Source organism: Crocuta crocuta, unplaced genomic scaffold (genome assembly GCF_008692635.1).
Source record: "Crocuta crocuta isolate KB4526 unplaced genomic scaffold, BGI_CrCroc_1.0 scaffold463, whole genome shotgun sequence".
In the NCBI taxonomy this organism is placed as follows: Eukaryota; Metazoa; Chordata; class Mammalia; order Carnivora; family Hyaenidae; genus Crocuta; species Crocuta crocuta.
The window spans coordinates 333,627-347,223 of NW_027527929.1; the positions used below are offsets into that span (position 1 = coordinate 333,627).

The window sequence follows — 13,597 nt, forward strand, 5'->3', positions numbered from 1 at the left end:
CAATCTTTTAAAGAAAATTTTCAAATTTTGATGAGCTCCAAAATATTATTTCTTTTATGGCTAGTGCTTTTTGGTTCCTAAGAAATCTGCCCAGCCTAAGTCATTAAAATCTGTATTTTTACATTTTATATTTTATATTCTTTACATTCTATATTTCTAACTTTCACATATAGGTCTATGATCCATTTTAAGGTAATATTTGTATATGTTATTAGGTAGGAATAAAGATTCTTCCATTTTTCATATGGGTAAGTAGTTGTTCCATTGCTGTTTGTTGAAAATGGACTACAATTTGTAATTTAACCCATTGAACTATCAAGGCACCTTTGTCTAAAACGAATGTATCCCATTGATATGGGTCTATTTCTAGATTCCCTAGTCTGTTCCATTGACCTTTATATCTACTCCTTACACCATCATCATACAGTCTTGACTACAAGAGCTTTATACCAAGCCTACAGATCAGGTTCCAGCTTTGTTCTTAAACATTTCTTTGTCTAGTCTAGAGCCTCTCCAATTTCCATATAAGTTTTACAATAAATTTGCCAATCTCTATAGCAATCTTGCTGGGATTTAGATTCAATCTATAGCACAATTTGAGAAGAACTGTTATCCTAATAATAATTGAGTCTTCCAATCCATGAACATGGTACATCATTCCGTTTATTTAGGTATCCTTTAATTTCTCTCAGTTAAGTTTAGTCATTTGCAGTGTGCTGTTTTTTCCTAAATATTTAATTTTTTTGATGCTATAGTAAATAATGTCTTTAAAATTTCAGTTTCCATTGGTTCATGACTAGCATGTAGAAATTCACATGCTTTTTAAATATGAACCTTCTACTAAGTAACATTGATAAATTCATTTAGAATACATAATTTTGTATGATTTTGCTATTCTTAAATTCACTGAGACTTATTTTATGGCCCAGAATATTTCTTGGTCAGTGTTCCATGTGCACGCATGTGAAAAGAATGTCCATTCTGGTCTTGAGTAATGTGTTCTAAAAATGCCAATTAAGTCAAGTTAGTTGATGGTACTGTTCATATTTCATTATATACTTAGTGATTTTCTGTCTAGATGTTCTATCAACACCCCTCAAGAGAGATATATTAAAATGTACAACTACAATTACAGATTTGTTCATTCCATCTTTCTTTTCTTTTCAGTTTTTTGCTTAGTGTATTTTGAATCCCTGTTATTAGGCATATATATTTAGGATTATTACATCTTCATGAAAAAATTCTTTCATCACTAATGAATGTTTCTTTTTGTTATTGATAATATTCCTTGTTCTGAAGTCTATTTTGTTGGACTAATATTGCCAATCTTCCTTTTGATTAGTTTTCACATGGTATATATTTTTCTGGCCTTTTAATTTCAACTTATTTGTGTCTTTATAAGTTCAATTTCTTGTAGATCCTATAAAGTTGGGTCTGGTTTTATATATATATATAATCTGACAAACTCTGGACTCTAATAAGGATTTAGCTGGGTTTAAATCTACTGTCTTGCTATGTGTTTTCTGTTTGCCCTGCCCATTGCTCCTCTTTAATTCATACCTGACTTTTTAAAATTAATTGAACTTTAAAAAATTCCATTGAATCCCCAATATAGGCTTATTAACTATATCTCTTGATTTTTCTGGTGGCTCCACTAGGACAAGTATCAGCAAAAATCTTCTGTAGAGTGTCAGATAGTAACTATTTTAGGATTTTCAGGCCACACGGTCCCTGTCACAATTATTCAACTTTGCCATCCTAACACCAAATAGTCAAATACATATGAATGAGTCTGTCTGCTTTCCAATAAAACAATCTTCCAAAGAACACAGGAAAATACTTTGTCAATGTAAAAACTAAAAAGGCAATAAACCATATTTTGCTTATGGGCTAAAGTTGGCCAGCCTGTGCTTTAGGGTTTACAATATACATATTACAGTCTACTTTCAAATAATATTTTAACATATTTACCACCAACTGTATAAGCTCTTTTCAAAAGTATATTGCTTTTTCCTTCTTCCTGTCCTTCATGCTATTGTTGTTACAGATTTTACTTTCATAGAAGCTACAAACTCCACAATATGTTGTTACTACTTGTGCTTTAAATAAACAAGTATCTTTAAAGAGATTTTAAGATTATAAAAAACTGTTTTTATATTTACCCATGCATTTACCCTTCATTTCTTTTTTATAGCATTCTTCCTTTCTTTTTTATGGATCCATAATTTCTACCTGCTTTCATTTTCTTTCAGTGTGAAGAAGTTCCTTTAACATTTGTTGAGGTGAGGGTTTGTTGGTGGTGAATTGTCAGCTTTGGTTTATCTGAAAAAGTCTGTTTTTACCTCAATTTTGAAAGGTATCTTCACTGAATAAGAATTCTAGGTTGACATTTTCCCTAGCACTTTAAAGATACATCTCTATTGTCTTCTGGCTTGTATAGTGCTGATGAGAAGTCTAGGGATGTCTTTTTTTCTGATTACTTTTCCAGATTTTCTCTTTATCCCTGGTTTTGAGCAATTTCATTATGATTATGACATACTTTGATGTAGCTTTCTTCACGTTTACTTTGCTTGAGTTTTGTTGAGCTTCTTGAATTTGTGAGTTTTATCACATTGAGAAAATTTGGAGTCATTTAAAGTATTTTTTCTGTCTCTCCTCTATCTCCTCTCCTTTGGGACCCCAAATATATGTATGTTAGGCCACCTGATATTGTCCCACAGGTCATCCAAGGAATGTTCAGTTTTTCTCTGTCATTATTCTTTGTGTTATTTCTAGGTCTTCAAGCTCCTTGATGTTTTCTTCTATTGTATTTAATTTGATGTTAAGCCAACCCAGGAAAATTATTCAGCTCTCAAAGTCCCATGTGGTTGTTACTACTATTGTCCTATCATTTCTCATCGTGGTCATGTATTTCTTTAGGTCCATAAACATATTCATAATCGCTATTTTTAAAATCTTCTAAAGCAATTCTCTATTAATCCCACCATCTCTATCATTTCTAGGCCTGTTTCTATAGATGGAATTTCCTCCTGATGGGTCATATGTCTTAATACAGCTATAATATTTGACTGGATGCTGGAAACTTGTTTAAGCATCTGTATTTTGTTGTCTTCCTTTAAAGGGTGTTGAGTTTTGTTTTTGCAGGTAGTTTGTTTTACACATCAGTTTGCTCCTTTTCAGGCTTCTTCTCAACCATCATTAGAAAGGAATTCAGGTGATCATTACTCTATAGTAGGGTTTGGCAAAACTGTTCTTTAAGGGGCCAGAGAGTAAATAGTTCAGGCTTTGTGGACCTAAACTACACAACTCAGTAAACATGTGACTATGTTACAATAAAACTTTATTTACAAAAATTTGTGGCCAGGCTGAATTTGTCCTATTGGCCATATTTTCCCAACCCCTGGTACTAATGGCCCTTCTGGGGTCTCTATTGACAGTCCAGAGTGAGTATTAAGGTCTTTTCACTCTTGCTGGTCATAACTTGAACATCTCCCAGATCTATGTGAGTTCTAGTTATTATTCAAATTACAGTCTCCAGCTTTCCATTTTTCCCTAATAGCATTATTTGACTGGCCTCATGGATTCTTACTCCTTGTAAGTGTAGACTACACCTCAGGCAAAGCTCAAGAGGACCCCAAAGCATATTTATGGAGCTCCTTCTCTGAAAAGCTCTTTCCCCTCCACTCCCATACTACACCTGTCAAATTTCAGCCCCACCTTCCTGGATTCTTGTCTCTGTCTCCTCAATGCAATGAGACCACCATCCGCTGTTCACTTCCTTGTCTCTGTGCTCTACTATAGTCTGAAAAGTGTCTCCAGGTAGAAAGCTGAGATAATTGTAAGGCAGGGACAAAAGAAATGGAGCTAAGCAGCTCATCCTGTAGCTGAACAGAAAAGTCCAGGGGCAGAATAGGCATAGCAAGACTGTTCCAGAACTAAGAGACTTGCAAGGCTCCTGCTTGTCATTGCTTCTTAGAGTTCACCAGATACAGGAAGGTATGAGATATACCTACTACCTGTTCACTTTAGCTGCACTACCTTTGTGGTAACACTGTAGGTACCTTATACTATGGTAGTTTTTGTAAAAGCTGACTTTTCCCCCTCAAGTCTAATTATCCCACTGGGCCACCATTTTGGATCTCATTTGAACTTCCTAAGTTTAAAAGGGCAGGCTCAAAACTTATCCCACTCTCCTAACATCCATCTGTCTCCCATGAAAAGTCAAAGGATCCATGATTTAAAAAAACAACACATAAGAAAAATTACCTTGCTCAATTTCAAAAGGCAGTTGAACAAAGTTATGGAGATGAAAACAGAGATGTCATTTAATAATCTCTCTGTAGGATCAAACAGAATTTTAGGAGCAACCCACTTTATAGCCGGATAATGAAGACTTCGTGAAGGCTAGATCTTCTTTTCCTATCTGGGTATTTTGTTCCAAGGCCCAGCACTCCTCTAACACAGATTCAGTTTTTCCTCTTGCCGGAAAAATTTCCAGGTGTGGAAGGACCAGAATAACACAACACAGGCCACTGTTTTTTTTTTTTTGTTTTGTTTTGTTTTAACACACTTCTTTAACTAAAACTGTTGGCGTCTTCTTCCTGTGACTGGATTTCAGGAGAATGCCTACTTCTCTGCATTTTCCAATTTATTTCATTTCATGCCAGATACTTGACATTATTCAGACACTTGTTTTGTTATTTCAAATGGATGGTAGCATGCCAAAGTTTTTCCCACAAGTCAGCAAAAAAAATTAATAGCTTTGCTCAAGGGATCTTAAATAGCAGAGTATCTCACTGCTATGAAGGATTTATTACTGTTTTACTGTTTTGTCTGTGTGTGTGTGTGTGTGTGTGTGTGTGTGTGTTTTAACTTAACAAGGTGCTAAGTATAAGAGTTCTACTCAATTGAGTCTAACCACTAGCAGGGCTGGCCTATTCGTGAAGACCCAAGGCCTTGTAAAATGAACCCCTCTTAAATCAAGAGCTTCAACTTCCTTCTTTAACACATTACTGGAAGGGAAGCAAAAACAATGAGGGGATTCAAACTGGTCTCTGCCCAGAGACAGACAGCAGCATCACCCAGCTTCAAAACACTCCTGGCAGGCTCTGGCCACGATTGCTGGCAGAGAGGAGCAACCAGGTTTCCTCAGAAGACTGTGCTTTCCATTGCTCCCTGGCCCCCATCTTCCAAACATTCCCCCCAAATAAAAGAGACTTACCCTACTATTACTATAACAAAATCCAGTAAATTCCATCCATTCCTAACATAAGCATTAGGATGTAGCAATAATCCATATGCTATAATCTTCAAAAATGTCTCGACTGTAAAAATAATCAGGAAGGCATATTCTACTTTTTCCTGTGAAGAAAAACAAAAACGGGGGGGAGGGGGGAGGAGGGTTGGGGAGTGGAGAGAAGAAAAAGAGACAGGAATTAGATTCAATATCTCTAAGATATAAGCATTTTTCTCCAAGCAAAGTTTTATTATGAGAAATGGCACCATTAACACAGCACCTGTGCCAGGAAAGCGTTTTAATTCTAACACTGAATTTCTCATAAGCAGCTAAGTGTAAAACACTTTTCATTCCAGGCTGCATGACTGCATTTTGCCACCTGCCTGATGCGTGTGCAATGAGTCTGCCTAGGACATAACGGGCATGTTTGTTATTTGCACACATTTGCAAAACGCAGCATGTTTTCCTCCTGAGATTGCCAAATCGGGCCCAGAAAAGCACAAGGGTGCAACAAAGATCTCAACAGTGACTTTGAATGGAATGTCCTTTGGAAGAAAGGAAGATGCGTCTGCTTTGACTCTCTCTCTTCCTCTTGGGTTTACACCTGATTTCTAAGCCAGGGTCCTCTTGGTCTCAGAGCAGCAAGGTGACCTTGGCAAGTCCCTCCTCTCCTCTGGACCTCTGCTTCCTCACCAGCACAGAAGGGGAGCATATTCAGGATGGCAAATGCCCTGCCGGTATACTGGCATGTGGCCTCTCCCAGCTGACACTGCCAAGTGGTCACCATACACTGTCCCAGGGAGCCTGGGCTCAGCCTCTGTGCCCTTCCCTCTTACCAGCCCTGGCAGCCATTCCCATCTGGCTGCCCAGACCTCTGAGATTTATCCCTCAGGCTGGGTGACTCTTAGAACCCAACCCATTCCAATTCATGCAGCTCCATGAGTCCAGAGAACACATCCATCAGCAGGTCTAAAAATGTTGACTCCTTTCCTCTTTTATAAAGGTTTTCTTTATGCAGCTTCAGCTTTAATAGAAATACCAACCCACTGGGATGTGTGCAATTAATTTTATTAGAGGCATTCCCTGGCAAGAGGTTACTTAATAACTCAATGAAAAACCATCAGCAATTAAAACTCTTCCACGTGGGCCATAAAGTCCTCCACAAATATTAATTTTACCCTGTGGGACCTGAGGAAAGTTAGCAATACCTTAGGAAAATGGAAGTCATGGAATTCACTTATTAAGATGCCCAGTGCAAGAGGTCAAATACATTTGACTCAGGAAACACTTAGTGAGCACCTATTGTACATAAAGACCCCACACCAGGAGCCAGGATTAGGAAAATGTCTCCACTACAGTTCCCTCAAAAGGTTTAGTCTGGTGGGGAAGGGAGGGTTTCAAACAGAAACACTGAGAATTTCCCAAGACAGGTAACTGAAAGAGCAACTGCACATCTTGAGCACTCTGATAAGGCTGAAGGACTAACTAGTTCATTCCTCCCTCACCAGGACTTTGCTTTGCTGTATGTGACCACTACTAGGTGGACTAAGCCACCCTGCTACCAAAGTGCTACCCCTCTGTTGCCTGGCCTGACCCTCCCTGTGTTTCACCCCACATCCTCTCTCTTTATCACCAGGGCAGCCATCCAACCATTCCTGGACTCCAGCCTTCACCTCCATTCCTGACTTCCCACTGGTCTTGCAAAAAGCCAGTTTATCAGTTCTTCCCTGCTGGGTCTCTGTTGTCCCTAACCTGTCCTCCAGAGCTCCCTTTGATCCTTGAACACCATCAGAGAGGTCTAATAAATTCTTTTGTGATGTGAGTTAGCCAGAGTCAGTGTGTTTTCAATGTACAGAACCTCACTCATCCCTACCTCCATACCCATGCTGCCCCCAGACCTCTCAACTGGTCCCATCCTCAGTCTAGCCTATCCCATGTACCCAACACCCTTCACCAGGCTGCCAGGACCCTCCTTGACCATGACCCTTCTCCCTCCACACAGTCGTGCCCTCCAAACCTCCAGTAACTCCCTTATTTACTCTCCATATTCCCTGTGGGCCTCATACCAGGACCAACTTTGCTACTGGCTAGGGAGGAGAGACCCAGGAAGGCTTCAATGGGGCAGTGGCACTAACTATGAGAGCTAAAAGGAGAAAGCAATTCTGTTACTTGAACCAGAAGCAAAAATCCCTGAAAATACCAATCCACTGTACTCAAATTAGACCCTGACCACCAAATGTAGATTGTCAATATGTTTTCAAGACTTAGAGTTCTAGGGGAACAAGATAAGCTAAAAACAGCATGCTGATTTTACAATTCCTCTTCCTTTTTTATCCCTTCTGCTTTATTTACTAGGCAGAGAGAGAAAAAAAGGCTTTTGCTGCCATCAATATTCATAGCAGTTACATCCCTACGTCAACACAGTGCTATACTTTAGAGCAGAAAAACAAGGCAGGGAACAGAGAGTACATGGAGCAAACACAGCTTGTTTTTCTTCTTTGGCTTTTATTTGTAAGTAATATTGTTATAATAATACAAGGGCCATTAGTATAACTGAATTGTTTAGGGTTCTTTTATGTCCCCTTTTCTTGTCCTCCTCTCTCTCTTTTTAAAGAATTAGGTTTCTCTTTCCAAAAACCTTAGTGCATTACTTGATGGAATTGATTGTAGGAAATATAACTTTGCTTTAATGTGATTCTTTATTACAGAGATGCTACCATGATGCCAACTGAACCATCACAGCCCAGAGAGCATACTAGACCAGTTTGCCTAGAAGCCAGTGTCGTTCTCATCCCCAGTGCTGCCATTAAAAAGGCCTCCTATAAAACAAATACACCTCCACAGTAAGCACACGCAATATAAAAAAAAAACTTTTGCAAAACAACAATCATGGGAAGGAAAGGTAATTATTTACATCACAGAAGAATTGTTCATTTGGGAAAAGAAGGTTGAGTTAGTAATTTGAAGAGAGAGTCCATCAGGAAGGTCAGGTTCCTAACTGGGCAAGGTGGGAATATACACTCAATGGAAGGGACCCAGTGAGATGTTGCAGAGAGAAGATATGGAGTCTGTGGCCCAGATGGAGGGGAGCACAGAGGAATGGGATGGCTAAGGCAGAGGCAAGCAGGAACCCTACAGAACTGGACATGATAGGAGGTATCCTGGGGGCAGGGCTGCTTCATAAAAGCTAACAGCCTCAGGTGAAACAGATAAATTAAATGATTCCTGCATCCTGGTCTCACTGCATTTGCCAGGCAGGGCCACATGCCACCCAGCCACCAGCAGGATTCTTCTCGCTGGCAGGGGGTCCTGGGTGGCTTAATCAGTTGAGTGTTAGACTTTTGATTTCAACTTAAGTCATGATCCCAGGGTCATGGGATCAAGCCCCATATCAGGCACTGCACTGAGCGTGGAGCCTGCTTAAGATTCCCTTTCTCACTCTCTCTCTGACCTTCTCCCCTACTCATCGTATTTCTTTCTAAAATTAAAAAAATAATTAAAAAATTTTAAAAACCACCAATTCCTCTTAACCGGATACCACCCTACGTATGGATGAAATTTGCCCATGAGACCTTAAGCCACCAGAAATAAAGGCTCAAAATCTAATTCATAAACTTGGTAGATCTTTAAACAGTGAAGCTTCACTCTGCAGAAGAGTGTCTACACCACTTAACCATGCACAGGACTTTGAGAAACTGAAACTGTCAACTAGCAATGGGTGGGAGATGCCAGGATCCTTAATTACCCCTGGTTCTCTCCTTTCCCTTCTCAGGGACCCTTTCACTAGTACTGCAGTACGAACATCCACCCACCCACTCATCCATCCACCCATCCCCAGGCACCTGGGTCCTCCACAGAAAGCCTGATGTGTATCTTCACAGAGTTCCCACCTGCTATCAGAAGGTAACAAGTGCTTTGTGAGCCAGGTAAGGGTCAACTCTTTGCTTGGGTCATGCATCCACATGGTCCCAAATCTTTGGAAAGTCTCTCCTGGCTGACACCCTGGTAGTAGCTTATGCTCCTCCACACACAACTCCTCCTCACCCTGCGAGTCCCAGGCTCCCTACTGGCAGGGGTCATCTCTTACCAACTCTGTAATCTCAGCACCCGGCACCATATTGGACATACATAAGGTTTTCAACAGGAAGTAGAGAAGAAAAAGGGAAGGAATAAATCAAGAAAGCCAGACTTAAAGGAGGCTAGAAAAACATGAGATTTTGTGATCCAAAAAGGGAAACAATGAGGCTATGTCTCTAAGTTGCCATTAACTCTTTCTAGAGCAAGCTTGGAAGAAATGGTCACACCGCTGAACCAACAACTGATCTTGATATCTCACCTGGCCCTCCCTTTCAATCTTGATCTGCACCCCCAAGTAAAGTCCTCATCCTTCCATCCCTACCTTCCTCTTCCAGCTTTCTTCTCTTCCACAAGAGTCTCTTCCTCCACACGAGGGGCCGCCCTGCTTCCCCATCTGGGGTGCCCACCCTCAGGCATGGAAACTCCCCTCTCCAGAGTGAGTGCACAACCAATACAGGACTAGAACAAGCCCAGCCTGGGGCAGCAGAAAGAACACAGGGCTTGTAGCCACAGTATCTGTTTTCTTTTTTTCTTTTTTTTTTTAAGTTTATTTATTTTTGAGACAGAGAGACAGAGCATGAGTGGGGGAGGAGCAGAGAGAGAGGGAGACACAGAATCCGAAACAAGCTCCAGTCTCTGAGCTGTCAGCACAGAGCCTGATGCAGGGCTTGAACCCATGAACTGTGAGATCTGACCTGAGCCGAAGTCGGACACTTAACCGACTGAACGACCCAGGCGCCCCCACAGTATCTGTTTTCTACCAGCCCCGAATGAACAACCACTTCAGGTCCACACCTTGCTTCTTCTTTCTAGAATGGTTCCCCCCATCTCACTTTTTCATCACGTTAAGCTCTACTTGTCCTCCAAGGCTCAGCTGAAATAACACTCTTTCAGAGAAACCTTTGCTGATCTCCTCAGACAATCTGAGAGCCTGCTGTTAGATGTCGTCAGGGCCCATTATACTTCCTCATGGCACTATTCATAACTGAAATTTTAAATTTTTTGAAGTTATCTCTTTAATGTTTGTTNACAGAGCCTGATGCAGGGCTTGAACCCATGAACTGTGAGATCTGACCTGAGCCGAAGTCGGACACTTAACCGACTGAACGACCCAGGCGCCCCCACAGTATCTGTTTTCTACCAGCCCCGAATGAACAACCACTTCAGGTCCACACCTTGCTTCTTCTTTCTAGAATGGTTCCCCCCATCTCACTTTTTCATCACGTTAAGCTCTACTTGTCCTCCAAGGCTCAGCTGAAATAACACTCTTTCAGAGAAACCTTTGCTGATCTCCTCAGACAATCTGAGAGCCTGCTGTTAGATGTCGTCAGGGCCCATTATACTTCCTCATGGCACTATTCATAACTGAAATTTTAAATTTTTTGAAGTTATCTCTTTAATGTTTGTTCCCTCCCACTAATGAATTTCTATAAGATCAGAGACTATTCCTATTTCATGCATCACTGTATTCTCAAGGCTTGCCACAAAAATACTCAATATTTATAAATGAATAAATAAATGAGCAAAATGGGAGGCTTTGACCAAACATTATTCACTGTGTCTCTCTGCTAACAAATTCCATAATTGTTTTAGTCTGCTCAGGCTACCATAACAAAATATCATAGACCAGGGGGCTTTAAAGAGCAAAGGTCCCTCATGGGGCGCCTGGGTGGTTCAGTCGGTTAAGCGAACGACTTCAGCTCAGGTCATGATCTTGCTGCTCGAGCCCCACGTTGGGCTCTGTGCTTGTCAACAGCTCGGAACCTGGAGCCTGCTTCAGATTCCATATCTCTTTCTTCTTCTGCTCCTTCCCAACTTGGGCTCTGTCTTGGTCTCTCTCAAAAATAAACAAACATTAAAAATGCAGCAGAGATCTGTCACAGTTCCGGAGGCTGGAAGTCCAAGACCAAGGCACCAGCTAATCTGGTGTCTGATGAGAGCTCTCTCCTACCTTACAGAGAGGGCTGACTTTTCATTATGTCCTCATCTGGCCTCTCCTCCATGTGTGTATGTGGAAAGAGATCTCTCTCTACCTCTTTTTTTTTTTTTTAAGTTTTAATGTTTATTTTTGAGAGAGACAGAATGTGAGCAGGGGAGGGGCAGAGAGACACAGAATCTGAAGCAGGTTCCAGGCTCTGAGCTGTCAGCACAGAGCCTGACACAGGGCTCGAACTCACAAACTGTGAGATCATGACCTGAGCTGAAGTAGGACACTTAACCGACTGAGCCACCCAGGCGCCCCTCTACCTCTTCTTATAAGGGCACTAATCCCATTCATGGGGGCGCTGCCCTCATGACCTAACCACCTCAGCAAAGGCCCCACCTCCCAATGTTATCACATTGGGGGGGTTGGAATTTCAACATATGAATTTGGGAGAGGGGGCAGGGGAGAGGGCACCAATATCCAGTCCATAGCAATAATCTCAGGGCCTCCTTGGCTTTGCCCTATTCCAGGAAAAACGTCCGTGACTAAAAGTGAGGGAAAAGCTCTTCTCCAAAACCACAGTTTTCCCTGCTTCAATATACAAGGCAAGGCTCTTTCAGAGTAAGGAGCACACGCAAAGTCTAATCATTCAAGTGAAGAGAGCACAGGGGTGAGGGACAGGCGAGGGTGCGGACATGAGGCCTCAAGGGCCAGGCTACAGGGTTGGCCTCAATCTCTCACCTGGAGACCTAGCAGACCTAACCAGATGGTCTTTTCCAGTCATAACACTACAGTTCTCCACCACCCAAGGAACAAAATCTGGACCTTGGCTTCACAGTGAGGCTCTGTGAGGCCCAGACAACCCCGGAGAAGATGCCCAACCAAGACCGGAAGCCGTGCTGTCCAGAGGCTGGGCCACCTGAGGTTGCTGGAGTGCATTCAGGCCAGGTTTGCCGAGGTAACCCCCAACGAGCTGCCATGAACACGGCAGGAGGGGACAGTGGGGAGCCGTGGGAAGGTGGTTACAGTTTCCATCAGCGATCCCTAATAAAAGTGCAGTGGGTGACCGCAGGACAGTGTCAGCTGGCAGGCCTCGGCTCAGGGCCACTTAGAGGTAAACAGAAGTAATGTTCTCTGCAGGTACTAGTGAGGTATGTACTTCCCCAGCCTCCAGCGGAGCTAGTTCAATCGCCCGTTTACATGAAGAAACTGGCTGTGAGATACCGGTTGCCTTCAGCTTTCTTCACCTTTGGTTAAAAGCACAAATTTTAGATGATGTTTGTGTCCCTTGAGCCCGATGCCAGTCTCTACAGCTGAGTCACCCTGGTTGAGTCATCTACCCCTGGGCTTCTCTGCCTCGTTGTCTGTAAAACAAGAGACACTGTCCTCACTCCACCCACCCAGGCTATGGTGACAATCAGATTAAGTGAAAGGTGGGAAAAAGCTCTGTAAACTGCCCCACACCCCACAACCAAAGGCCCCCTGAAATGAAGACAGACGCGAGGCAGCTCTCTCAGCACCTGGGAGGTACCGTCCTCACAGAAGGCTCTGGAAACTCTCTGAAGATCCAGTGAGCCCGTGAACATCCAGACAGGGAGGGGCCTTGCCAGGCAAGAACAAATGGAGGTAGCCAGCTGGGTGGCCTAGCTGAGCCCTCCATGGAGACCAGCCTTAAAACATCTTGTCTGTGGGAGGAGAGCAGCATCACACCTGGGGTGGAGGAGGCTGACAGGGCACTCTTTCTGGAAGCAGCTTCCTTGCTCGCTGGCACAGCAGCACAAGTTGCTGCTTCAAGGCCATGCCTGGCTAAGCATGGTTCCTACCACCCAGGAAATTCCTGGAGTAGTAACAGCACTCTGTCCTTCCCCTGAGAATTGCTCCTTTCCTAGTCTCCATCCGGGAGCTACAGGAGTCGGCATGTGGCCCAGGCTCCTGGTTCAGGGACAGGCATGTGATTGCACATGCCAACCACGTCCAGTGCAGGCGACACCTGGGATTTTCACTTCAGCACCCAGGCAAGACATTCTGTCATTGGCCAGAGTTGGATCTGAGAGGCAGGAGGCCTGGAGTTACCAGGGGGACACAGAATGAACCACCACCAGTATCAAGAAAAGCCAAGCCAAAAAATGGGGAGAGAGCCAAACAAAGAGAATCTCAGAGAGCAAGTTGAACTTAAGCCAAAATTCTACCTCTCATCCCCCACTCCTGCCTTGGGCTTTTCACAGTTATAAAAGCCAATTCACTGAGCAAGTTTGGGTTGGGTTTTTGGTCAACTACAAACAAAAATGTCCTAGCTAACTACACAGTGATCCTAGAGGATCACTTTGCTTCCCTAAAAGTTAAAGCATCTAAGAGCAACT

At 42.6% G+C, this 13,597-nt stretch overlaps 1 protein-coding gene across 3 annotated transcripts in view; it reads right to left on the minus strand.

Annotated features, from left to right (window-relative positions):
• Positions 1-13,597, minus strand: part of CACNA1D (calcium voltage-gated channel subunit alpha1 D) — a 311,617-nt gene that overhangs the window by 153,426 nt on the left and 144,594 nt on the right. For all 3 annotated transcript variants that reach the window (XM_077749464.1, XM_077749470.1, XM_077749467.1), the window contains exon 4: positions 5,222-5,361. In XM_077749464.1, coding sequence (XP_077605590.1) covers positions 5,222-5,361 — 140 coding nt within the window. The remainder of the gene's footprint in view (positions 1-5,221; positions 5,362-13,597) is intronic.